At 44.9% G+C, this 27427-nt stretch overlaps 1 protein-coding gene across 1 annotated transcript; it reads left to right on the forward strand.

Annotated features, from left to right (window-relative positions):
* Positions 1 to 2250: 2250 nt before the first annotated feature.
* On the forward strand, positions 2251 to 27027 carry CHRNA3 (cholinergic receptor nicotinic alpha 3 subunit). Its single transcript, XM_029237997.1, has 6 exons — positions 2251 to 2353; positions 4032 to 4171; positions 4285 to 4329; positions 5478 to 5587; positions 18937 to 19948; positions 26775 to 27027. The coding sequence occupies exons 1-6, from the start codon at positions 2251 to 2253 to the stop codon at positions 26901 to 26903; spliced, it is 1539 nt and encodes a 512-aa protein (XP_029093830.1). The 3' UTR covers positions 26904 to 27027.
* Positions 27028 to 27427: the final 400 nt, after the last annotated feature.

Below are 27427 nucleotides of genomic sequence, written 5' to 3' on the forward strand. Positions count from 1 at the left end.
TAGAGTATGTTTATATGCAACTGTCAACCTGTTTTCTGGAGCAGCCATACTGTTTTGCATTCCCACCAGCAAAGTATGAGAGGTCCAGTTGCTCTGTTTCCTCATCTGCACTTGGTATTGACAGTATTTTTTTATTTTAGCCAACCCAGTGGCTGTTAAGTGGTATATCACCCTGGTTTTAATTTGCTTTCCCTAGTGGCTAGTGATACCAAAATCTTGGCTCTCTGTGCACCAATGCCAAAAAGAAATATGGAGACAGAGTTTTGGAGAAACGAGAAAAATGGCTTTAATCTTTGCCTGGCAAAGGGGGTAACACAGCAAGCTAGCGCCTCAAGAGCTGTGCCCCCTTCCCTGGGGAATAGGGAAAGGTTATATAGCCTGGGGCTCATGGTCTGGGGTAGGTGATAAAGCTCAAAGTAATGAAGGTCTTGCATTTCTTTTGTTCTACAAATTCATGGCCAAAGCTGTCATCAGGTGGCTCAACAACCTGGTCTGGTGTCCCTGAAGTTTTCGGCCCGTGACCTCCCGTCCCAAGTGAAGAGTGCTACAAGGGAGTGTAGCGGGAGAAGAAATGCCAGGTGCAAAGGGTAATTCATATGGAGTCAGAGAGTAATCAGCTTTGTGAAGGACGTCTAGCTACAAGTGTCTGTTAGAAGTAACAGCTAAAGAATAACCACGATTGATTAACTCTTTCAGGCCTGTTTATGTTGTTTCCCCAGCCTGTTCATTGTTTCCTTATTTTCCTTGTTTATCTGAAAACAGAAGTCTCATTTCTATTTTTGCTGCAACATTAGCAGCGAACATTGGACATCTTTTTGTGAGCTTTTTGCCTTTTTTGGTCAAGTGTCTGTTTAACTCTTTTGCTCATTTTTAAAACTGGGTTTTAGTTTTCTTACTTCTGAGATCTTAAAAATAACTAAGTATAATTTACATATCATAAAATTCACACATTTTAAGTGTACAGTTCAATGAGCTTAATGTTTATCACTATAACCCAGTTTTAGAACACTGACATCACCCCAATAAGATCACTCATACCCATCTATTCTTCTTTTTGAGTTTTGAGGGTTCTTTATATGTTCTGGATACAAGTCCTTGGTTAGATATGTGATTTGCAATATTTTCCAGATAAAGGGATTCTTGTCAGGAAAATGAAAATTCTCTAAATGGGGGCCTGACAGTAAGTCCCAATTGTTACAAACATTTTCTGAATCCTGCAAAATGTCTCCTTTTGTTTGGTTTTAGTGTGGGTAGGTGACCCATTCTGGAAATAATAAAGATGACTGACCTGTCCTGTGATAGAGGAATTCCAAGGAAGCCTGCAGGTACCCCACCCCACTCCTGGTGGGTGGTCCGAGAGACCAAGGGGCCCCAGGGTGGTCTGCTCCCTCACAGAACCATCCTGATGCACCCAGGGCGCAGATGGGCCGGTGGGCAGAGGAGGTTCTGCAGGGGCCAGGAAGGGCAGTGCTTTCTCTGATGGCTCCATCTCCAAGACTTATTTTTAATTTGGTTATTTCTTTCTTTTGTTTTACTTTTTATCAAGATATTGCAACATATTCGACAGTAGACTGGAATAACAAACCTCCAGGTGTTTCTCATCTAGCCTCATCAATTACCAACTCAATGGCCGATATTGTTTCAACTGACTCCAACCCTCCTCTTCACGGTAACCCTAAGGACTCTTAAACACACAAATACCATTATCACTCCTAAAATATTTAACAATTACTTAATAGTGTCAAAATCTTGAGTCCTCGTCTTAAGGATGTGTTAGAACCTTTCAGGCAGGCCGGCGACCGTCCGTCTAGCCCGGTGGTCCCCAAGCCCGGGGAAAGGAGAGACTCGCACCCACCCAGGAAGCCAGGAACAGAGATTCGACCCCTATTCTTCCCCGTGGTTTGCCAGTACCTGCTTGGATTGGCCCGGCGCGGAGCCGTCCGTGGGCTACACCGACCACAGAGGGAGGGATGAGACCGCCCAACACAGCGCACTAGAGGACCAGCGCATCCCTGTTGTCGGACGCTAGCGCACCTCTCTCCCCCGCAGAGGCTCGGAAACCCCACGGCGGCGGGCGGGGCTGCGCCCGGTATTGGGGGTGGAGCTGGAGCAGCCGGGGCTCCGCACGCCGCGCCCTGGTCCCGCTCCGAGTGGGCGGGCAGCCGACCGTCCGGCTCTGCTCGGTCTGCCCTCCGCCCCACGCCGCCCGCCCGGTCAGCGCGGAACCTCTGGCCAGAGGGCAGACCAGCCATGGGCGCCCAGCCGCGCGGAGTCCGCGTCGCGAAGCTCTTGCCTCCCTGGGCGCCGCCGCCGCTGCTGCTATTTCTGCTGCTGCTGCTGCTGCTGCTGCCAGGTACGCGCGCGGGGCGAGGGGGACTGGAGGAACGGGCGCCCAGCCCGAGCGGGGTCCGAAGGGGATGCGGCCCGGAGCGCAGCGCGAGGAGGTGGGGAGAAGGGCGCCGTGGCTGGGAACCCGAAACTCGCGTGGACTGGCCCCCGGCGGCGAGTTAGGTGGGGGGTGCGTGTTTTCCCCTCGGCGGGCCCCTCCTTGAGAGTGATTTGTGCACTCCCTGGAGGCGCGGGGAGGGCCCGCACTGGGGCTCTTCCTTCCACAGCCCAGCGTTACAGATTCGAGTCTCGGCCCTGCCCATTGTCCTGCTTGGCGCACTGGGTGCTGAACTGACGCGCCCAGGCCGCGGGTTCCACTGTCTGCATCCCGCCCATCTCCTCGTTTTACGAATAGCTGGGGAAGCTGAGGCCAGAGAGGGCTCAAGATTTGCTCAAGGCCACCTGGGGCAGAGGGGAGTCGTTAAGGGGCGCCAGCCTCTCCTCCTTGTCCTCGCCTCTCCGCACTCCTGGCACCTCCCCGCCTTCGCCTTCTGCCCGGTCTCTAAGAGGAGACTGTTAGGGAGAAGCCGGCCCTGATAGAAAGGCTTTTGAGTGTCCTGGGAGGGGTGGTAGATACCAGGGGACGAGGGATTTGGCAAGGCTGTAGGCGGTCCCTGCAGCTGGGAGGGTAAATGTGTTGGGAGACCACGTTGTGACCATGCACTCAGAGCGCTGTTCCTGCCCCTCCGGTGCTGAGGCCCCCACTACTCAGAGCGCTGAACACTCCCCACAGAGCTCCTGAATGTGGCCCCTTCTTTATTTGGGGGGGGTTTAGGGGTCAGTCAAAATCCCTGGAGAAGTTGGGTTGGACTTAAAGGATTCCCCTCATCCCCTCCCAAGATTTTTCCCAGATCTGTGAGAAGCAGCAGACAGCTGACTCAAGATGCCTGGAGTGTGGCTTATAAACAAAGAGGGTCCCCAAGGGTTTCAGAGAGGGAAGGGTCTTTGATCAGGATGTGAAGACAACATCAGCAGGAACCGTGGGTCGCACTCTGAGAGCATGGGAGCCACGTAGGCACCCGCTTCTAAGATGTTTGGTGGCCAAACCCCTACAGGGTCCTGGGTGGGAAGAAGGAAAGCCCCAGTCCTAGGTTGTAGTCTCCCTCGGGCCCTGGGGTACTCCTGCCCTGGGAGCGGACTGATCGTCTCTCCATTGTGGCTGTATGCAGGCAGATTGCATTTGGATCACGCTGCTGCCGTGCAGTAACAAAGATGGTGAGGACGGTTCATGAACTCTTACCCTATGCCTGCATGGAGCTAAGCACTTCACTCATAACAACCCTAAGAGGTGGATACATTTATAATCTTTCACAGATGAAGGAAATGAGGTTTAGAGAGGTTAAGCCACTTGCCTAAGCTCACACAGCTCACAAGGATTCTGTCAGGATTTGCACCAGATCTATCCAAATTCAGAGCCCAGGCTTGTAATCATTGTGCTTCTCAACGAATGTGTGTGACCTGATGGAATCCCTTCTCTCTTGGGCCTCAGTTTCCTAGTCTTTAACTTCAAGGAGTAGGACTAGTCTGAAAGTCTGGAGTTCCAGAGAGTACCCTCAGCAGATGGAGGGAAGCTGTAGGTGGATGGTGTCCCTGGTGAGGGGAAAAGTGACTTCCCCAGGATCTGACAGGGCTACTTCCCTCAGTGGCCAGAGCCTCCGACGCCGAGCATCGTCTGTTTGAGCGGCTGTTCGAAGATTACAATGAGATCATCCGGCCAGTGGCCAATGTGTCTGACCCAGTCATCATCCAGTTTGAAGTGTCCATGTCTCAGCTGGTGAAGGTGGTGAGTGCCAGAGCCACAAGCTGTGGCCGTGGGGTATGGAGCTTCTGGAATAGCCTTTCCCAGAACCAGCCTTGTTTTTGTAATTCACCATCTACTTTAATCTCTCTTTCTAGGATGAAGTAAACCAGATCATGGAGACCAACCTGTGGCTCAAGCAAGTAAGTGACCAGACCCTGGGCACTGCTGCCCCCTGGTGGTGACTGCTTTATTTGCTGTCTGTGAACCAGGGGCCAAAATGCCTACTTCACTCCTGTGGACCCAGATTGAGGTCCACTGACTGGCTGGTCTGTCTCTACCTGGGCTTGGGGTCATATGCACTGCTCTACACCCCTGTGGAAAGACTGCAGGGCCCAGCCCCTCAAGTCACAGACGATAGACTGCGTCCTGGAAAGAGAGACCTCCATGCTCAGACAAAATGGGGCTGACCCGGGCCTGGAGCCCTGGCCCCGACTCTAGGGTGGCGCCTGAGGCACCTCTTCCCCTTCCTCTTGCTAAAAACTCATCCTTAAGTCAGAATCATATGCCGTTGTTTATGGGAGGGTGGGAGCTGGGGTTCTGGATTTTCCTGTTCAGATTGGGACCAAAGAAATGGGCTTCCACATGTTCTCCCCAGGGAGGCTTTGTGCAGACATGGACAGATAACTCACGGGCCTAAGGGTGATCCTTCCACCAGCTCAGCCAACTGGACACTCAGCTCATGCAGCCTTCCTTCCTAGGAGGCTGGCAAGCCAGATGGCACGGTGCCCACTCAGCGCCCTATGGTACACGTTACCTCCAGCCACAGCCTCACCTCTCTCACCTCAGGTGCTCAGGACTCACATCTCCCAGCCTCTACACCCAAACAGTTCCTGGGCCCTGGTGGGATCATGGTTCCTTCCCCAGACCCTTCAGAGGCCAACCCTGCTCAACCCGGAGGTGGAAGAGGGTTCTGTGTGTCATTAGCGCCGTTACTGGGGCCTGATGGCATGTCCAAGCCGTTTCAGGAATGTAAACAGCAGGAGCTTAAGGCAGGGACCTGGACCTGGCACTGGAAATGACTGGAGAAAGCCCTAGTGGTCCTGACTGATTGATGGGGGCTGGGCTTGCCCCACTCATGGGGGCAGCTAGGAGGCGGCCTGCACACTCAGCCCAGTGCTGTCTCCCCACTAGCACCCACATGAGGAATGGGCCAGTGTGGTCTGCATTGCAGAGGCGGCTCTGACGTGCAGCCGAGGTGGGGAGGTCACCAAGATGAGTGGTGTCAAAAGAAGTAAAACTATGCTTGTCCTTCCACTGCCCCCCCTCCCTCCTTGCCTTCTCCCCCCAGATCTGGAATGACTACAAGCTGAAGTGGAACCCCTCCGACTACAATGGAGCGGAGTTCATGCGTGTCCCTGCACAGAAGATCTGGAAGCCAGACATTGTGCTGTATAACAAGTAAGGTGGCCCCCACCTCTCAGGGCTGTCAGCCTGGACCTGGGTCCTTGGCCTGCTGTGCTTTACAGCCTGGTCTTCCTGGGACCTTTTCCAAGAGAGCTCCATTCATTTGGTTCATTCCGCAGGTATTTATTGACCTACTATGTGCCAGGTCCTAGAGGTACTGTGGCACAAGATAGATACCCTCCCCCTTGCCTCTAGGAGTTTATCAGACACACCAGGGAAGACAGGAATGAGTTACAGTATCCAAATATGCAATTACAGACTGGAGGAAGGGCAAGGAAGGAAACACATGGGGGTGGGCTTCTGTCACCAAGGCAGGATCTGACCATCCCTGTAAGTCAGGCTGTAGCCACGCCCCATGGTTAGACCACAGGAAAGCTTCATTCTTTTTCTTTAATGGATGACCACAACAAAAGCAACAATGATTGCAACTACCAAACACAAAACACACTCATACTGTCATAATGTTGACATTCAGTCCAGTAATCCTCCACTGTAACAGCTCCTTTACTTTGCAGTGAAAATTGATTTGTATATTTTTTGCCTCTGAGTCCTTGTGGGATATTTTTTTTAATTCAAACAGAAAGTCACAAAAATTGTAATCATCCTCATCACTTCACTCAGTCCCACGTAATTAATTTTTTTTTCATCTTGATCTTTTGTTAGCACTTTCATGAGTTCATCAGTTTTCCATTAGAGTTCTGGAAATGCTTCTTCATTCAGTTCAGCACTATAGTCAGTTACCAGAAACCTGTGCTTGTCAGAGTCTTTTCCGTGAATTCCTTGAAGATGAAACCCTTTTACAGGAACATTTTTGCAAAAGCATCAGAGTACACCCAGAACTGTCTGTAAATGACAAAAGACTTAAAAATGACCACGGTTAAAGATACGATGAAAGTTCATAATAATGCAGTTGACAAGGAAATTTAGTTATTACTGAGATATACATTTTAAAGTAATAACTAGAATTATGATTTCTAACATTATACCAGAAAATATAAGATTTTTAGAAATTTCATGTAATGTTTGAATCATTTATATTAATATATTTCCATACAAATAACCCAAAGAAAGTTTAGTATTAGTTGTTGTGTTTTTTTGTTTTTTTGTACTGCAGGTTCTTATTAGTCATCAATTTTATACACATCAGTGTATATGTGTCAATCCCAACCACCCAATTCAGCACACCACCATCCCCACCCCACCATGGTTTTCCCCCCTTGGTGTCCATATGTTCATTCTCTACCTCTGTGTCTCAACTTCTGCCCTGCAAACCGGGTTCATCTGTACCATTTTGCTAGGTTCCACATACATGCGTTAATATACTATATTTGCTTTTCTCTTTCTGACTTACTTCACTCTGTATGACAGTCTCTAGATCCATCCACGTCTCAACAAATGACTCAATTTCGTTCCTTTTTATGGCTGAGTAATATTCCATTGTATATATGTACCACATCTTCTTTATCCATTTGTCTGTCAATGGGCATTTAGGCTGCTTCCATGACCTGGCTATTGTAAATAGTGCTGCAATGAAGATTGGGGTGCATGTGTATTTTTGAATTATGGTTTTCTCTGGGTATATGCCCAGTAGTGGGATTGCTAGATCATATGGTAATTCCATTTTTAGTTTTTTAAGGAACCTCCATACTGTTCTCCATAGTGGCTGTACCAATTTACATTCCCACCAACAGTGCAAGAGGGTTCCCTTTTCTCCACACCCTCTCCAGCATTTGTTGTTTGCAGACTTTTTTTTTTTTTTTTTTGCTGTACGTGGGCCTCTCACTGTTGGGGCCTCTCCCATTGTGGAGCACAGGCTCTGGACGCGCAGGCTCAGCGGCCATGGCTCATGGGCCCAGCCGCTCCGCGGCATGTGGGATCTTCCCGGACCGGGGCACGAACCCGTGTCCCCTGCATCGGCAGGTGGACCCTCAACCACTGCGCCACCAGGGAAGCCCTGTTGTTTGCAGATTTTTGATGATGCCCATTCTAACTGTAGTTTTGATTTGCATTGCAATTAGTGATGTTGAGCAGCTTTTCGTGTGCTTCTTGGCCATTTGTATGTCTTCTTTGGAGAAATGTCTGTTTAGGTCTTCTGCCCATTTTTGGATTGGGTTGTTTCTTTAATATTGAGCTGCATGAGCTGTTTATGTATTTTGAAGATTAATCCTTTGTCTGTTGATTCGTTTGCGAATATTTTCTCCCATTCTGAGGGTTGTCTTTTCGTCTTGTTTACGGTTTCCTTTGCTGTGCAACAGCTTTGAAATTTCATTAGGTCCCATTTGTTTATTTTTGTTTTTATTTCCATTACTCTAGGAGGTGGATCAAAAAAGATCTTGCTGTCATTTATGTCAAACAGTGTACTTCCTATGTTTTCCTCTAATAGTTTCATAGTGTCCGGTCTTACATTTAGGTCTCGAATCCATTTTGAGTTTATTTTTGTGTATGGTGTTAGGGAGTGTTCTAATTTCATTCTTTTACATGTAGCTGTCCAGTTTTCCCAGCACCACGTACTGAAGAGACTGTCTTTTTTCCACTGTATATCTTTGCCTCGTTGTCATAGATTAGTTGACCATAGGCACGTGGGTTTATCTCTGGGCTTTCTATCTTGTTCCATTGATCTATGTTTCTGTTTTTGTGCCAGTACCATATTGTCTTGATTACTGTAGCTTTGTAGTATAGTCTGAAGTCAGGGAGACTGATTCCTCCAGCTCCGTTTTTCCCCTCAAGACTCCTTTGGCTATTCGGGATCTTTTGTGTCTCCGTACAAATTTTAAGATGATTTGTTCTAGTTCCGTAAAAAATGCCATTGGTAATTTGATAGGGATTGCACTGAATCTGTAGATTGCTTTGGGTAGTATAGTCATTTTCACATTATTGTTTCTTCTAATCCAAGAACATGGTATATCTCTCCATCTGTTGGTATCATCTTTAATTTTTTTCATCAGTGTCTTATAGTTTTCTGCATACAGGTCTTTTGTTTCCCTAGGTAGGTTTATTCCTAGGTATTTTATTCTTTTTGTTGCAGTGGTAAACAGGAGTGTTTCCATAATTTCTCTTTCAGATTTTTCATCATTAGTGTATAGGAATGCAAGAGATTTCTGTGCATTAATTTTGTATCCCACAACTTTACCAAATGCATTGATTAGCTCTAGTAGTTTTCTTGTGGCATTTTTAGGATTCTCTATGTATAGTATCATGTCATCTGCAAACAGTGACAGTTTTACTTCTTCTTCTCCAATTTGTATTCCTTTTATTTCTTTTCCTTCTCTGATTGCCATGGCTAGGACTTCCAAAATTATGTTGAATAATAGCGGTGAGAGTGGACATCCTTGTCTTGTTCCTGATCTTAGAGGAAGTGCTTTCAGTTTTTCACCATTGAGAATGATGTTTGCTATGGGTTTGCCGTATATGGCCTTTATTATGTTGAGGTAGGTTCCCTCTATGCCCACTTTCTGGAGAGTTTTTATCATAAATGGGTGTTGAATTTTGTCAAAAGCTTTTTCTGCATCTATTGAGATGATTATATGGTTTTTATTCTTCAATTTGTTAATGTGGTGTATCACATTGATTGATTTGCGTATACTGAAGAATCCTTGCATCCCTGGGATAAATCCCACTTGATCATGGTGTATGATCCTTTTAATATATTGTTGAATTCTGTTTGCCAGTATTTTGTTGAGGATTTTTGCATCTGTGTTCATCAGTGATATTGGTCTGTAATTTTTTTCTTTGGTAGTATCTTTGTTTGGTTTTGGTATCAGGGTGATGGTGGCCTCAGAGAATGAGTTTGGGAGTGTTCCTTCCTCTGCAATTTTTTGGAAGAGTTTGAGAAGGATGGATGTTAGCTCTTCTCTAAATGTTTGGTAGAATTCACCTGTGAAGCCATCTGGTCCTGGACTTTTCTTTGTTGGAAGATTTTTAATCACAGTTTCAATTTCATTACTTGTGATTGGTCTGTTCATATCTTCTGTTTCTTCGTGGTTCAGTCTTGGAAGGTTATACCTTTCTAAGAATTTGTCCATTTCTTCCTGGTTGTCCATTTTATTGGCATAGAGTTGCTTGTAGTAGTCTCTTAGGATGCTTTGTATGTCTGCCATGTCTGTTGTAACTTTTTTTTCATTTTTAATTTTATTGATTTGAGTCCTCTCCCTCTTTTTCTTGTTGAGTCTGGCTAATGGTTTATCAATTTTGTTTATCTTCTCAAAGAACCAGCTTTTAGTTTTATTGACCTTTGCTATTGTTTTCTTTGTTTCTATTTCATTTATTTCTGCTCTGATCTTTATGATTTCTTTCCTTCTACTAAATTTGGGTTTTGTTTGTTCTTCTTTCTCTAGTTCCTTTAGGTGTTTACTTGAGTTTTTTGTTTCTTGAGGTAGGCTTGTATAGCTTATAAACTTCCCTCTTAGAACTGCTTTTCCTGCATCTCATAGGTTTTCGATCATTGTGTTTTCATTGTCATTTGTCTCTAGGTATTTGTTGATTTCCTCTTTGATTTCTTCAGTGATCTCTTGGTTATTTAGTAACATATTGTCTAGCCTCCAAGTGTTTGTCTTTTTTACGTTTTTTTCCCTGTAATTCATTTCTAATCTCATAGCATTGTGGTCAGAAAAGATGCTTGATATGAGTTCACTTTTCTTAAATTTACTGAGGCTTGATTTGTGACCCAAGATGTGATCTATCCTGGAGAATGTTCTGTGCGCACTTGAGAAGAAAGTGTAATCTGCTGGTTTTGGATGGAATGTCCTATAAATATCAATTAAATCTATCTGGTCTATTGTGTCATTTAAAGCTTCTGTTTCCTTATTTATTTTCATTTTTGGATGATCTGTCCATTGGTGTAAGTGAGGTGTTAAAGTCCCCCACTATTATTGTGTTACTGTCGATTTCCTCTTTTATAGCTGTTAGCAGTTGCCTTATGTATTGAGGTGCTCCTATGTTGGGTGCATATATCTTTATAATTGTTATATCTTCTTCTTGGAGTGATCCCTTGATCATTATGTAGTGTCCTTCCTTGTCTCTTGTAACATTCTTTATTTTAAAGTCTATTTTATCTGATATGAGTATAGCTACTCCAGCTTTCTTTTGATTTCCATTTGCATGGAATATCTTTCACCATCCCCTCACTTTCAGTCTGTACGTGTCCCTAGATCTGAAGTGGGTCTCTTGTAGACAGCATATATATGGGTCTTGTTTTTGTATCCATTCAGCAAGCCTGTGTCTTTTGGTTGGAGCATTTAATCCATTCACATTTAAGGTAATTATCGATATGTATGTTCTTATTACAATTTTCTTAATTTTTTGGGTTTGTTTTTGTAGGTCCTTTTCTTCTCTTGTGTTTCCCACTTAGAGAAGTTCCTTTAGCATTTGTTGTAGAGCTGGTTTGGTGGTGCTGTATTTTCTTAGCTTTTGCTTGTCTGTAAAGGTTTTGATTTCTCCATCGAATCTGAATGAGATTCTTGTCGGGTAGAGTAATCTTGGTTGTAGGTTCTTCCCTTTCATCACTTTAAGTATATCATGCCACTCCCTTCTGGCTTGTAGAGTTTCTGCTGAGAAATCAGCTGTTAACCTTATGGGAGTTCCCTTGCATGTTATTTGTCATTTTTCCCTTGCTGCTTTCAATAATTTTTCTTTGTCTTTAATTTTTGCCAATTTGATTACTATGTGTCTCGGCGTGTTTCTCCTTGGGTTTATCCTGTATGGGACTCACTGTGCTTCCTGGACTTGGGTGGCTATTTCCTTTCCCATGTTAGGGAAGTTTTCGACTATAATCTCTTCAAATATTTTCTCTGGTCCTTTTTCTCTCTCTTCTCCTTCTGGGACCCCTATAATGTGAATGTTGGTGCATTTAATGTTGTCCCAGAGGTTTCTTAGGCTGTCTTCATTTCTTTTCATTCTTTTTTCTTCATTCTGTTGCGCAGCAGTGAATTCCACCATTCTGTCTTCCAGTTCACTTATCTGTTCTTCTTCCTCAGTTATTCTGCTATTGATTCCTTCTAGTGTAGTTTTCATTTCAGTTATTGTATTGTTCATCTCTGTTTGATCTCTAATTCTTCTAGGTCTATGTTAAACATTTCTTGCATCTTCTCGATCTTTGCCTCCATTCTTTTTCCGAGGTCCTGGATCATCTTCACTATCATTATTCTGAATTCTTTTTCTGGAAGGTTGCCTATCTCCACTTCATTTAGTTGTTTTTCTTGGGTTTTATCTTGTTCCTTCATCTGGTACATAACCCTCTGCCTTTTCATCTTGTCTGTCTTTCTGTGAATGTGGTTTTTGTTCCACAGGCTGCAGGATTGTAATTCTTCTTGCTTCTGTTCTCTACCCTCTGGTGGATGAGGCTATCTAAGAGGCTTGATGGGAGGGACTGGTGCTGGGTAGAACTGACTGTTGCTCTGTTGGGCAGAGCTCAGTTAAACTGAATCCTCTTAACTGTTGATGGGTGGGGCTGGGTTCCCTCCCTGTTGGTTGTTTGGCCTGAGGCAACCCAACACTGGAGCCTACCTGGGCTTTTGGTGGGGCTAATGACAGACTCTGGGAGGGCTCACGCCAAGGAGTACTTCCCAGAACTTCTGCTGTCAGTGTCCTTGTCCCCATGGTGAGCCACAGCGCCCCCCCCCCCCCCCCCGGCCTCTGCAGGAGACCCTCCAACACTAGCAGGCTGGTCTGGTTCAGTCTCCCCTGGGGTCATTGCTCCTTACCCTGCGTCCTGATGTGCACACTACTTTGTGTGTGCCCTCCAAGAGTGGAGTCTCTGTTTCCCCTAGTCCTGTCAAAGTCCTGCAGTCAATTCCCACTAGCCTTCAAGGTCTGATTCTCTAGGAATTCCTACTCCCGTTGCCGGACCCCCAGGTTCGGAAGCCTGACGTGGGGCTCAGAACCTTCACTCCAGTGGGTGGACTTCTGTGGTATAAGTGTTCTCCAGTCTGTGAGTTACCCACCCAGCAGTTATGGGATTTGATTTTACTGTGATTGTGCCCCTCCTACCGTCTCATTGTGGCTTCTCCTTTGTCTTTGTATGTGGGGTATCTTTTTTGGTGAGTTCCAGTGTCTTCCTGTGGATGATTGTCCAGCAGCTAGTTGTGATTCTGGTGTTCTTGCAAGAGGGAGTGAGAGCACGTGCTTCTACTCCAGCATCTCGGTTCCTCTTCAAGCTTCATTCTTTTACTCACCCAACGAATGCTCCCTGCCCCTGCCTCACACTGCACACGTGCATCTGCCCACCACCCACAGGAAGCTGCGCCTTTTTCTCTCTTTCAAAGGTTCTTCCTCTGCCTGTCTGAATCTGCCCATTGTGGCACCTACAAAACCTGCCTCTTTCTTAAGCCCATACAAACCTGACACCTTCCACATTTAACCTCTGTTATTAGACAAACATAATTTTAATTGATATTTTACAGTATGTACTAGTTTGTTCTCCAGGTATTGACAGACTTCAATTTTGTAACTGCTTTATCTCTGGAGTTCTAATGTCTTAAAAAACCACTGAGCATTTTTCAACAAAACACTTGTATAGAATTAGTCTAATCAGATTTTAAAGCATTCTGTGTTTAGGTTTGTATGCCACATTAGTACGAATCAATATGTTTTACTGTTCATATTGGGACTAGAGAAGCTACGTTTTTGGTTGAATCCCACTTTCTATTCATGGGTTAAAAGAGAAGTGTTCTTTAACTACTCCAAAGATGGTCCATGTTTTTATTTTTTTTATTTTTTTACTTTTTTAACATCTTTATTGCAGTATAATTGCTTTACAATGGTGTGTTAGTTTCTGCTTTATAACAAAGTGAATCAGCTGTACATATACATATATCCCCATATCTCTTCCCTCTTGCGTCTCCCTCCCTCCCACCCTCCCTATGCCACCCCTCTAGGTGGTCACAAAGCACTGAGCTGATCTCCCTGTGCTGTGTGGCTGCTTCCCACTAGCTATCGATTTTATATTTGGTAGTGTATATATGTCCATGCCACTCTCTCATTTTGTCCCAGCTTACCCTTCCCCCTCCCCATGTCCTCAAGTCCATTCTCTAGTAGGTCTGCGTCTTAATTCCTGTCCTGCCCCTAGGTTCTTCATAACCTATTTTTTTAGATTCCATATATATGTATTTGTTTTTCTCTTTCTGACTTACTTCAGTCTGTATGACAGATTCTAGGTCCATCCACCTCACTACATATAACTCAATTTCATTTCTTTTCATGGCTGAGTAATTCCATTGTATATATGTGCCACATCTTCTTTACCCATTCATCCGTCGCTGGACACTTAGGTTGCTTCCATGTCCTGGCTATTGTAAATAGAGCTGAACATGAACACTGTGGTATGTGACTCTTTTTGAATTATGGTTTAAGCTACAGTAATCAAGACAGTATGGTACTGGCACAAAAACAGAAATATAGATCAATGGAACAGGATAGAAAGCCCAGAGATAAACCCACACACATATGGTCACCTTATCTTTGATAAAGGAGGCAAGAATATACAGTGGAGAAAAGACAGCCTCTTCAACAAGCGGTGCTGGGAAAACTGGACAGCTACATGTAAAAGAATGAAATTAGAACACTTTCTAACACCATTCATAAAAATAAACTCAAAATGGATTAAAGACCTAAATGGAAGGCCAGAAACTATAAAACTCTTAGAGGTCCGTGTTTTGTTTACTGCTTTTCCAAGAAAGAACAGCATTCATAAATGTGTTTCTTTCATGCAACTTGTAAATTGGTCCTTAAAGAACTGGGACAGGAGATAAATTAACTGGTTTGTAGAAATCTCCTGGTCCAAAGGCTCTTAAGGAGCTGAGCAGGGTGGTAAGAATTTTTGGTAAGCTAGAATTAAGAAAGTGGGCACAGATCTTAATCTTATGATTTGAATTTCATAGCTGTTTTCTTGCTGGCAATCTTGGGTGAACAACTGGGGTACTTTAGGGATGTGTGCTTTTAACAATACTGAGAGACATAGTGAAAAGCTTCCATCGGATATGGAGAAGAGCAAATATCATAAGGAATTTCCTTGGAATCTGAAGCTGAAAATAAGATTTAGAGACTATCCTTCAATTCCTCTCTCCTAACTAAAACTTCAGTTTCTCTGAACCTCTGGTGAGTTTCTTTTCATTTCAACACACTAGAAACACTTTTTACCTTCTTATGCCAGTTTCTCCTGCCATGTTTTTGTTCTTTGAAGTTCCTTCTCTAGTAGAATCCTCAGAAAGTGTTCGTGGACACAATGTACCCTAAGTTCTTACAAGTTCATAACTCATTGTAGCCTTTTTAGGTAATACTTTTAGGTCATTTGCTGATATAAAATCCTTCACTCATATTTTCCTTCCATGAAAATCTTAAAAATGCTGACTCATGTTCTGGTATGAAGTGTTGCTGTCAAAAACGATTGCCAGTCTAATTTTCTTTTTTTCTTGTAAAATCTGGTGACTTTGGGGAGAGTAAAGGGACTCTATTAATACGTGTGCCAGGACCACAGATGTAAACCAGGACTGTCCTGGATGAATTGGGATGCATAGTCAGCTTGTTTACAAGGGAGTTGTTCTTTATCTTGGGTAACCCAAAGATATTTTACCCTTTATCTTTAAAATCTAGTTGTTTTACTCTGTATCATATACATAATAAGTCTTCTTTTATTCCAGTAAATGTTTTGTGAATTAGAGTTTTTCAGATCTGTTCTATTGCTTTCTCTCTCCAGGAGCTCCATTTTCACATATATTTGAACTGCTTTACCTATATTCTTTCCATATTATTTTCTCTCACATTCTTTTTCTTTGTCTCTTTTTGATTTAAAAGAATTTTTTTTCTCCTTTCTGTTTTTTATTTTCATCACAATACTTTCCATGGTGTCTGCTTGTTGTTACGTTTTAGTTTTTATTTCTAAAATGATTTTTTAAATTTCTTTCTTCCCATTCTTTCCTAAGTTCTGTCAGTTCTTTATTCATCCTCCTATTGCTTACCCAAATTCTTAACTTTTCTATTTCTAATTTAGCTGCTCTTTCAAAGTTTCTAAAGATCGTTCTTTCTATTAGCTTAATTTGTAATGTCAGATTATCAGTTTCGTCTGCTCTGACGTTATATTTTTGCGGTGTGCACTTGTCTGCTTGTATGTTATTGTCATTCAATTACTTTTCATATTTTTCTTACAATATGTTAATATGAGGTTCAGTCTAATCCTTTTCTGTTGCTCTTATTTAAATAGATGGCCTTTGTTGTACTTTTAGGACAGGTTCCCAGAGGGGATGGGAGTGGGTAAGGGTGGGTCTCTTGTGTCACCTGCTTGGGAGTTCCCTCCTCAGGTCGTTCCCTTGAAGCATTTAAATACTCCGTGTAGCCACCTCCACAGTCTGAGAGCTGCCACTTCCAGACACCTGCTTCTCTACTTTCTCAACCATCTTCTTTTTCTTACTCTCAGTTTCCCACGCTGTTGAATTCGAAGCCTACCCTATGCAGCTTTTTTCTGGGTGGGTCTCTGCCCTTCTGGAAGGCAGTTGGGGTGGGAGGTGTTTCTGAGATCGAGCCCAGCCCAGCCTCCTCTGCAGACCCTGGTGGCTCCCCATCGTTTTGTCCTCTCCTACAAACTGGAACCTGTGGTGCCCTCTCTGTTTCACTGTTCCCCTTGCTGAACATGCAGTGCAGAGCGGTGTCCTCTGTTTTGAGGGGCAGATACCTCTTGGTGATTTCTGTCTGGGGCTCTCGGGACAGGAGAACTTCCCTTCCTCTTCCCCCAGCCACCTCCACAGCAGCTAACCCCACCCGAATCCCACACAGGTCCCGCTGGTGGTGGTGGTTCAACCCCACTGTCTCACGCCTGAGGTTCTTGGAGTTCCACGTAACCTAACTTTGTTGACCATGTGGGCAGCGGGATTTTTCTTTTGCTATCTTGTTGCCCTGTTTTTCTGAGGAAATTTGGAAAGGTTAAAGAAACGGATGCCATCGTGATCTTTCTCATACCACTCACCACCCTCGCCCCACTTCAGCTCTTCCTCTTTCCTTCTATTAAAGTGATACCTCAACTAATCATTTGCACCCACCCTGCCTTTTCTTTTTTTAATCAGCTCACATGGTTCAGCAACACACTGGCTGAGTGAGACCTTTCCCCCTCTGCTGACCCTTGCTGCCAGCCATCTCTTGGGCAGCCAGGGGGGTGAGAGCTTCATTTATCTTTTTGGTCATCCGTTCAGTCAGCTAGTACTTACCGAGCGCCCTCTCTGTGGCTGTGGCTCTGCCAGACCCTGGTACCCAGCGAGGTCTTCATCTTCGGTCTCCTGGTGGCAGAGCTAGGCCGCTGACGCTGTCAGCAAGCAGGCCTCCTGGTCTGGACAGACACAGCTGTGGGGGTCTGTAGGCAGCCGCCACAGTGACCAGGATCCCTGGAAAATAGCAGACATGTGCACCAGCAACCAAGGTAAGCTGATCTCCAGTGTTTTGGCCTTTTGGACACACAGACTTGAGGACTCAAGTTCCGACTGGTCAAGGCCCTGCCACAGACTCTCTGTGGGACCCTGAGCAAGCCAGTCCTGCTCTCTGACCTTCAGTTTCCTCGTCGGTAAAATGAGGGGATCAGACTGAAGCAGGGATCATTAAGCTTTCCTGTGAAGGGCCAGGTAGTTAAGTATTTTAGGCTTTGTGGGCCTTAGAGTCTCTGTCGCAGCTACTCAGTCCTGCCCTTGTAGCTTAAAAGTAGCTGCACACAATAGACCACAAATGGGTATGGCTGTGTGCTCCAATAAAAATTTATGTACAGAAATAGGGGGCAGGCCAGTGGACCGTACTTTGCCCTGGACTAGTCTCTGGGCTCTGAAGGTCCATTTTGTTGATCCAGATGCCCTAAGGAAAGTTGTTCTGGAGGCCTCTGCCTTCCCAGGGGTCCTCTCAGCCCTCTGCGTCATGTAGGCCAGCCTCCCAGGACTCCTTGGTGCCCAACATGGTCAAGTCCACTTGGGGCTGTGTGGGTCCCCACCCCCTCCCCACTTCTCATACCCCTCCTTTCCTCCTGGAGCTGGGAATCATCTTCTTGTGGGGAATTGAGGGCCCAGTAGGATAAAGTGGGGCTAAGAACATATAAACACAGCAGGGCACCTTTGGGACAACCCAGCCGGCTGGAGTGAAGGCGGGTAGTGGATTTGACATCAAGTCTTCACGTGTAACGACTATCCTGCTCGACAGACGCACGTGACGGTGGGAGGGCCAGAGACCAGCAAGGAGACACGCCCCGGACACACCCCCTCCTGTCTTCACACAGTGCTATCCAGTAACAACCAGACAGGATATCCCTAAATGTATAGGTTTGTCTTTTTTTTTTTTTTCCAGCTCTTCAGGCAAATGGGTATAGTGGTTGCTCCCTTTAGAAGGACATACATGCCTTCAAATGCAGAACTCTAAGAAATCAACAGGGCTGACCCACGGAAATGTCAAGAGCTTTCACTGGGCAAGGCCATTGTCATGAGGACCGGCTGGCTTCATGCTCAGATGTGAGACTGGACAGGGTGTTGAGCTGGTCGTCAGCAAATCTTCCACTGCACAAACCAGCTGATAAATGCCAACAAGCCAATTCTAGGAATAATGTATGTATCTGCATAGAAAGGGTGCACATAGCTAAACAGAAGGGAGAAGGAACATGGGGAAGGATAGGGACACAGAAGGCAAAGGAACCTGTCATGCTGGGTTTGAAAGACAAGGAATCAGAAAACATGATTATTCATTCTAAAACAGTGCAGGGAGGAATGGTGAGTTTGGTAAACGGTAGAACCAGGGTCCAGAGATAGGGCCTGGTGATAGACCCATCTAACAGGCTCAGTTTAATGGCAGTGGGCTCCTTCGGGGGTCTCTGCAGCCCCTTCCAGGTCCACGGTCTGGTTTGACATCCGTGTGTGTACACACATTGGGCTCCCAGTGCAGACAGAATGAGGAGGCATTACCAGGGCCAAACCATAGGGACAGCGAGTGGCAAATATCCCCAGAGGTCACCTAAACACCTGCCTCTGATGACCACTTTCATTCATTTCTTTTATTTCTTCAATTAAAGGAGAAAAAAAATCTCTGGCATTTGGGAGTGTCTCCATAAATATCAAGCTGGGAGTTGTATGGTGTGGAATGAACCCATGACGTGCCCCAGCACAGGGGGTGATGAGTGTGTCAGATCGTTGGGGGTTGGGGGGTCCTGGGCCTCAGTATCCCCATTGGTAAATGGGATGGTGAACTGTGAGACCTTTTACAGCACTTTGAGCTCTCATATTCTGCAGTTTTACAAATCGTTACTTGCCGTTTACCTGCTGGCGGCGTGAGAAGCTGGGCTAGCTGACCACGTGGTAATGACCTATGTGCCGCACACCTCCTCTTTGTCTCCGCAGTGCTGTTGGGGATTTCCAGGTGGACGACAAGACCAAAGCTTTACTCAAGTACACGGGGGAAGTGACTTGGATCCCCCCGGCCATCTTTAAGAGCTCGTGCAAAATCGATGTGACCTACTTCCCATTCGATTACCAGAACTGCACCATGAAGTTTGGTTCCTGGTCCTACGACAAGGCAAAAATCGACCTGGTCCTGATCGGCTCCTCCATGAACCTCAGGGACTACTGGGAGAGTGGTGAGTGGGCCATCATCAAAGCCCCAGGCTACAAACATGACATCAAGTACAACTGCTGTGAGGAGATCTACACGGACATCACGTACTCGCTGTACATCCGGCGCCTGCCCCTGTTCTACACCATCAACCTCATCATCCCCTGCCTGCTCATCTCCTTCCTGACTGTGCTTGTCTTCTACCTGCCCTCCGACTGCGGCGAGAAGGTGACCCTCTGCATCTCGGTCCTCCTCTCCTTGACTGTGTTTCTGCTGGTGATCACTGAGACCATCCCGTCCACCTCTCTGGTGATTCCCCTGATCGGCGAGTACCTCTTGTTCACCATGATTTTTGTAACCTTGTCCATCGTCATCACCGTCTTCGTGCTCAACGTGCACTACAGGACCCCCACCACACACACGATGCCCATGTGGGTGAAGACCATATTCTTGAACTTTCTTCCCAGGGTCATGTTCATGACCAGGCCGGCAAGCAGTGAGGGTGACACTCAGAGGCCAAGACCCTTCAATAGCGCTGAGCTCTCAAACCTGAATTGCTTCAGCCACATAGAGTCCAAGAGCTGCAAAGAAGGCTACCCCTGCCAGGACGAGCTATGTAGCCACTGCCACCACCGCAGGGTAAAAATCCTGAATTTCAGTGCCAATCTCACGAGAAGCTCCAGTTCTGAATCTGTCAATGCCGTGCTGTCCCTCTCTGCTCTGTCACCAGAAATCAAAGAAGCTATCCAAAGTGTCAAGTATATTGCTGAAAATATGAAAGCACAGAATGAAGCCAAAGAGGTAAGGATATGTCTGTTATTACATTGGTCATTCATTCATTCAACAAACACTTTATTGGTTTCTTGTGGGCAAGGCTTAGGGTGGGGTTAAGGAATTAGACTGGCATCAGTGGCTTGTGTTCAGACCAGCTCCTCATTTACCAGTTATTTATCCTTGGATACACCGCCTCACCTCTGTGAGTCTGTCTTTTGATCTGTAAAATGGGATGATAAAGGTTGTGAGCATTTAGCTGCCGGGCTGCCAGCAGTTTGGGCCATTGGAACACCTGATGCTGAGTGGATTAGGAGGTAGGCTGGAAGAGGGCATGAGGCCAGATGATCTCCAATTAGTATTGATCAGCTGAGCTGACATTTTAAACTTTACTCGTTGTGTCTCCCTACTCCCCTTTAAGAGTAATTTACATAAAGTACACACCTTTTAAGTCTACATCTCAGTGAATTTTTACATTATGTGTACACCCACGTAACCATGATCTAGGTAAAGGTATGGAACATTTCCAGTGCCCCAGACAGTTCCCTTGTGCCCCTCCCCAGTCAGTAACCCCCTCCCTCCCTCCTCAGTAACCACTGATCCCGACGTCTTTTATGTTAATTTTACCTATTCTTGAACTTCATATAAGTGGAATCGCATAGCATAAACTTTCATATCAGACTTCTTTCATTCAGCAAAGTGTACAAAGATGTCTGAGGTTTATCCTTTTGGTTTGTTATTGGTGTGTAAGATTCTACAGTATGACAACACCGCCTTCTGTTTATTCATTCTACAGTTGTTGGACATTTGGTTATTTCCAGTTTGGGGCGATATGAATAAAGCTGCTATAAATTTATACATATCTTTTGGTGAATATATACACTTGTTTCTCCTGGCTACATTCCTAGGGGTGGAATTGCTGGATCACTGGAGAGGTGTATTTTTCACTTTAGTGGACACTGTCAGGTTTCCAAAGGGTTTGAGCCGATTGACACGCCCCCTGGCAATGTTTGAGAGTTCCAGCTGCTGCCCATCCTCGCCAAACGGGGGTGAAGTGGCCTTTCTTGTCCCTGTGGACTAATGATTAGGGCTCTTTTTCATATGCTTATTGGCCATTTGGATATCTTCTTTTGTGAACTATCTAGTCACACTCTTGCCCATCTTTTTTTAATTGGGTGAACTTCTATTTCCTTCAAAAATCTTATGCTAGAACTAGTGATAGGTATTAGTAATGGGGAAGCTTTACACTTATGTGTTTGGCTGTTCCCACACTGTTTACCCCCAAGGTTACCAGAATCACGTTCAATAATTTTTTAAGAAGCTCTGCTTTAAAATTAACTGGTTCTGTTTTAAGTTGATTATTAGCAAAGAGCTAATTACCAGATAATTTCAGCTCCTGATGCACTGTAGGTAATTAATGTTGGTAGGAAATGTCTGGAGCCTCTTTTATTCACCTGTGAACGGCATAGTAAAGTAGATGAGACAGGAGGGAGATAGCAACAGTGGCCCCGTGTCCTCACCCCACCCATCTGAGCAACTCTGAGCCCGTCTTGTGACTGTAACAATGCAAAACCACCCACTGATACCAGAAATTTAGCCAAAAAGTCAGGCCCTCCTTTAAATTCAGTTGAAGCAGTTGGTTGGTTGTGTTTTTTTTCAAGTCTTCATTGAATTTGTTACAACATTGCTTCTGTTTTATGTTTTGGTTTTTTGGCCCTATGGCACATGGGATCTTAGCTCCGGGACCAGGGATCGAACCCATACCCCCTGCATTGGAAGTCGAAGTCTTAACCACTGGACCACCAGGAAGTCCCTGAAGCCGTTTTTGGACATTAAGTACATGATTAGAGAATCTCATTTGTCTAACACTACTCACTTTTGCAGATATTCTCTACCCTTTCTTTTTAAAATAATCACTTCTTTTGAGTGATAATTTACTAAAGATTGAGATCTAAGTACCCATCGTCTTTGTCAGGCTATTAGAAACTATCTTTATTCCAAATATTATTTACTAGGAACCATACAAGGTGTTAAGAGTTTCACGAGGGTTTTAGTTAGCGTTAGTTTCCACAAGATGTGTGATGGAGGCAGACAGTAAAAAAAAAAAAAAAATGTTACTGAAAGGGAAGTCACAGCTGAAATGCCAGGAAGGTAAATTAGTGAAATAGCCTGAATGTGGCCAGCGAGAGGCACATGGTTCATCTCAAGGGGCAGCCACTGCTCACTTCTGGTCATCTGTTACCACAGGTGAATGTGGTCCCATTGTTTTTCCAGAGAAAGCAGAAATCTGGACCACCGTCCAGTGGATTGCAACCTGTTTATGAAAGGGTGGCAAATGTTAGAATAAAGATGCCTACTCAGTGCTCTGAGGAGAGTCGGGCTGTCTGAAGGATGCCTTCTTTCTCTCTTACTGTGTGACGGACATGCTGCTGTTTACATAGAGTTTTCTAGAGGTATTTTAATTTCCTAATTCCCTGGCTCCAACTTGGTTGGTTTTAACTGTCCTGGGCTCCTAGGCACTTGGAATGAACAGGCTTGGTTCTCCCAGAGCCATCTCCTGAGGGTGCTGAGAGCCTGTGAATGACTGTCCCTGGACACACCACATCCCAAAGGGACAGGAGTGTCATCGTGTCACCTGCCTTGGCTGTTCTCTTTTCAAGTTGTGTTGGTCACCCCTACTTGCTCACACTTGTGAGGTGTTTAATACTCTAAATTCAGAGTTAGGGCTAGGATTGGGTTACAAGTTAGAAAACTAGTTAGGGAGCTTGTGGTCTCATGTTAATACTCTCCGTTTTACGATTTTGACGGCTGATCGTTCGAAGTTGGTTCCACTGTATGAGTTGTTCTTGAGGTCTTGGAGGTGTGCATAGATCAGAGCCATGATCTTTTGAGCTAATAACCCTGATACAATTTGTTTTGTTTGGTTCAGATACAGATACAGAGATATATCTATATATGTATATGTATGTATATCTGTTAGTTCATTCATTCCAACTAGAGTCGGACTTCTGATCAATGATTTATTTACATGTGTTGTAATTACTGTTTTCTAGGGTTAAATTTTTGCCATCTTATTTCACGTTTTCCATTTACTTTTTTTTTTTTGCCTCAGTTCTTGCTGTTTACTAGAAAGTTTGAATATTTTTTGCTGGTTGAAAGTCATGTGCTTTATTTTTATTCTTCTACTAGCTCTTCCTGATTTAAACCCATGCTCAAGTTCCGTTTTCCATATCAATCGGTCTCTGACATTTTTAAGTATCTGTGTTTTGTCCCCCACCCCACTGTCCTTCCCCTCTGATCTTCCTCACTGCTTTGGTTACCTGGGTGTTACTAGAGCTTTAGTTTTGGTTTTTCATGAATATATGTTTTGGTTTTTGACCTTCCTTTTTTTTTTTTTTTTTAGTCTATAGTCACCCCTCACATCTATCTTATGGTGTCCTCCTGGATTTATTTCTTTGTGTTGGCATGCCTTCTCAAGAGTGTTCATGGGTAAACCTTTTGGGGCCTGTAAGCTTAAAAATGTATTGTGGGGCTTCCCTAGTGGCGCAGTGGTTAAGAATCTGCCTGACAATGCAGGGGACATGGGTTCGAGCCCTCATCCAGGAAGATCCCATACGCTGCAAAGCAACTAAGCCTGTGCGCCACAACTACTGAGCCTGCGCTCTAGAGCCCACGAGCCACAACTACTGAGCCCATGCGCCTAGAGCCCGTGCTCCACGACAAGAGAAGCCACCGCAATGAGAAGCCCACGCACCACAATGAAGAGTAGACCCTACTCACCGCAACAAGGGAAAACCCGCATGCAGCAACAAAGATCCAACACAGACAAAAATAAATAAATTTTTTTAAAAAACTGTATTGTGCCCTCACTTTTTTTTTTTTTTTTCTGCGTTATGCAGGCCTCTCACTGTTGTGGCCTCTCCCGTTGCAGAGCACAGGCTCCAGACGCACAGGCTCAGAGGCCATGGCTCACGGGCCCAGCTGCTCCGTGGCATGTGGGATCCTCCCGGGCCGGGGCATGAACCCATGTCCCCTGCATCGGCAGGCGGACTCTCAACCACTGCGCCACCAGGGAAGCCCATGTGCCCTCACTTTTAAGTGCGAGTTTAGCTGGATACGAAATTCTAGGGTTGAAGTTCTTTTCCTTAAATACTTAAATAACACTCCATGGCCTTTTTGCCTCAGTGTCGTTTCTGAAAAAGTTTTAAGTTAATCTGAATGTTGTTCCTTTGCAAGCAATCTATTCTATCTGGAAGCTATTAGAATTTTCTGTTTGTAGAGAAATCGAATGACACCAAACACAACGTGTTGGTGTGGGTCTCTCCTAGTCTGTTTGGCATTCCTGTGAGCCATTTAATTCCAAGGTTTTTCATCTCACTTTAACTCTGGGGAAGTCAATGTTATTTCTGTAAAGATCTCCTGTTCACCCTTCTTTTCTCTTTCCCTGAACTGTTGCTGTTGCTGTACAGATGGGATACCTCTGCTCCCAGCTTCTCCATCTCCTAGCTTTTCTTTTACATTGCTGCCCCAGGTGAGGTCATTACTCTCCTCCCTGTTTCTTTCCGGGGCTGTATTTACCCTTGCCAGTCACCCCAGCTATTGAGTTCTTTATTGCGACTTGTCTGTTGTTCACACTTGTATTTCCACTTGATTCTTCTATAACACTGCTTGTTCCTAACTTCGTGTTTCCAATATTCTCTCCTATCCAGTGACTATCTGGATAGTCTCAAAAGACTGTCTTGTTTAGTTTAAATCCTTAACCTATCTGTTCCATGAATTTTCTTTCAAATACCTAAGTTTGTGTATTGGGGGCCTGTAAACTCACCTTTTCTGGGGGTGTCAGCCATCCTTACTGAACTGTGTTTGAGGGGCCCAAACCCAGGCTTCCCAAGGCAGAGGACCCACATGGCCACAAACTGGGCTAGACGCCCCTTCAGGGGCGTTTCCTCCCCTCCAGCTGACCTTGTCCGTGAGGATCTCCTCCACGTCCCTTCCACTCAACTGCAGTTGTTCATCTTTGATGTGGGGAGCGAGGAGGGAAGCCTCAGGCCCCACCAATCAGTGGGCACCTCTGCTCTGCTCTTCCCCTCAGCCAGGCCCTACTTTGCTGACAAGTGGCCCTGCCTGCATCTCTGGGCTAGGAGTGGCAGGCTGGAAAGAGGCACAGGCTTGGGGGAGAGAAGAGCACAACCAAGCCTTCCCCAGTCCTTCCCTCCACCGAGACCCTTCTCTTCCAACCGCGTGCTCACGCTCAGCAGGCCACACCTGCCCAGGTTTCTGAGAGTCTTTAAGGCATGGTCTCCTCTTGTTTCTGGGTCATCTCCAGGGTTGGGCTGGGAAACAGAGCCAAGGGCTTGGGCTAGTTCACCATTCTGCCTGACACTCATCTACCTGTCCATGCGTCATTAGTGCCAAAGTTTCCAGAGAATGACCAGTGTCATTGTGCCTTAAAGACTCAGAGTTAGACATAAAATTAAGTTTCACCCAGCTCTATTTTGCAGCACTGTTTGTATTCATGTGTAAAACCCAAGTCCCCTCTTTCTTCACCAGGCTAAAACCATGTGAAGTGCTCTCAGAGGGAGATTTATACTTGGTTAATGGTCATTTTTAAAATCAGCAGTAATATCAGTAGGTATTATTCATTAAGGACCCTGTGCTTCTTATCCCCGATTTACCAAGGAGGAAATTGAGGCTGAGAGAGGTCACATAATTTACCCAGATTCTCGTGCCTAGAAAGGAGCAGAGCTGGGATTATAACAAGTCTTGGTTTTCCCACCCCACTGCCTCCTAGGCCCTAGGAGGTTTAGCCAGTAGGGGGTTGGCAGGAATCACAGGGTCTATTGTATATTGGAATCTTTTACACCCAAAGTCTTAGGAATTCAAATAACTAACCGGTGGCAAATAGGGCATTATAGCTCTAATCCACTGACTTCTCAATGTCATCGGAGGGACACATTCACTCACGCTCATAATGGTGAAATAAAATCCTTGTCTCCCAGCCCCATTTCAGTGCACTTAATTAAATTACTAAGTCACATGCTGCCTCTTTATTATGTGATTATTTCTTCAAAATCAGTTGATTCATGGGTTCTCTTTTTCTCAGTCCAATTATGGTTTCCCTTCTGAGTTGTCTAGTATAATTAATGTGCAGTTCTCCTTCCTATTTCAAGCCTAAATTGAAGCTGTCTTATATACAATTAGTCTTGCTCTTTCTTCCATCTTTTACTTTATGGTCAGCATTTATTTCTGATTCTGAACCTGTTCTGTAACTGTACGGAATTCCATGATACTTTGCCCTTCTAATTGAAGATGATATTTGGATAGTTGGGCATTGTGGAGAGAGGGTGGTGGGAGAGGAAGAGTGATGCTGGGCTTACCCTGATGTGCTTATTTCATTTTTGAAACAGACGTTACAAGGAAATTAGTATCTAAAACTGGATAAGAGCTAGTACTTTGAATTACGTTGGATTGTATTAGCTATTCTAACAAAGGCCCAGAATCCTCCTGCAGAGGTGTAAATCAAGTAACTGGTTTTAACTAACCTTATAAATTGGAATTCAATTTGGGGGGAAAAAAAGGGTTACGTAGATGTTAAGAAATTTCTGATTTAAAACAGATTTAATATGACAGATATTTTATTCCTGTTTCTCTAGTGCATAAAGAGAAACTTGAGAATGGTAGATTTCCTCAGACTACATCAATTAGAATAAAAAGGTTTCTTGCACATTGGCAAGCAGAATGGCTTCTTCTACTGAAACACATTTATTAGATATTCAATATTGAAAATGTGTTCACCTTGCCTTTTCCTTCCTGCTTTATTTTTTCCTCTTTCATGATTTTTGTTTTTGTCTTTCAGATTCAAGACGATTGGAAGTATGTTGCCATGGTGATTGATCGTATATTTCTGTGGGTTTTCATTCTGGTGTGCATTTTAGGGACAGCAGGATTGTTTCTGCAACCTTTGATGGCCAGGGATGATGCATAAGCACTAAACTGTGTGTTACTTATGAGGTTACTTATGTGTACTGGGGGAGAGGGGGGTCACTGTCTTTTTAATTTTATTTTTTGTTGTGGTAAAATTCACTTAGCATAAAATTTACCATCTTAACCATGTTTAAGGGCACAGTTCAGTGGTATTAAATATATTCAGGGCTTCCCTGGTGGCGCAGTGGTTGAGAGTCCGCCTGCCGGTGCAGGGGACACGGGTTCGTGCCCCGGTCCGGGAGGATCCCACATGGCGCGGAGCGGCTGGGTCCGTGAGCCATGGCCGCTGAGCCTGCGCGTCCGGAGCCTTGTGCTCCGCAACGGGAGAGGCCACAACAGTGAGAGGCCCGTGTACCAAAAAAAAAAATATATATATATATATGTATATATATATTTTTTCCACATTGCTGTGTAACCATCACCACCATCCATCCCCATAACTCTTCATCTTGTAAAACTATAGACCAGTTAAACAATAATTCCCCATTCTCCCCTCCCACCAGCAACCATCATTACACTTCGTCT

Source organism: Monodon monoceros, unplaced genomic scaffold (assembly GCF_005190385.1).
Source record: "Monodon monoceros isolate NGI ecotype Baffin Bay Population unplaced genomic scaffold, NGI_Narwhal_1 Super_Scaffold_21, whole genome shotgun sequence".
Taxonomy (NCBI): Eukaryota; Metazoa; Chordata; class Mammalia; order Artiodactyla; family Monodontidae; genus Monodon; species Monodon monoceros.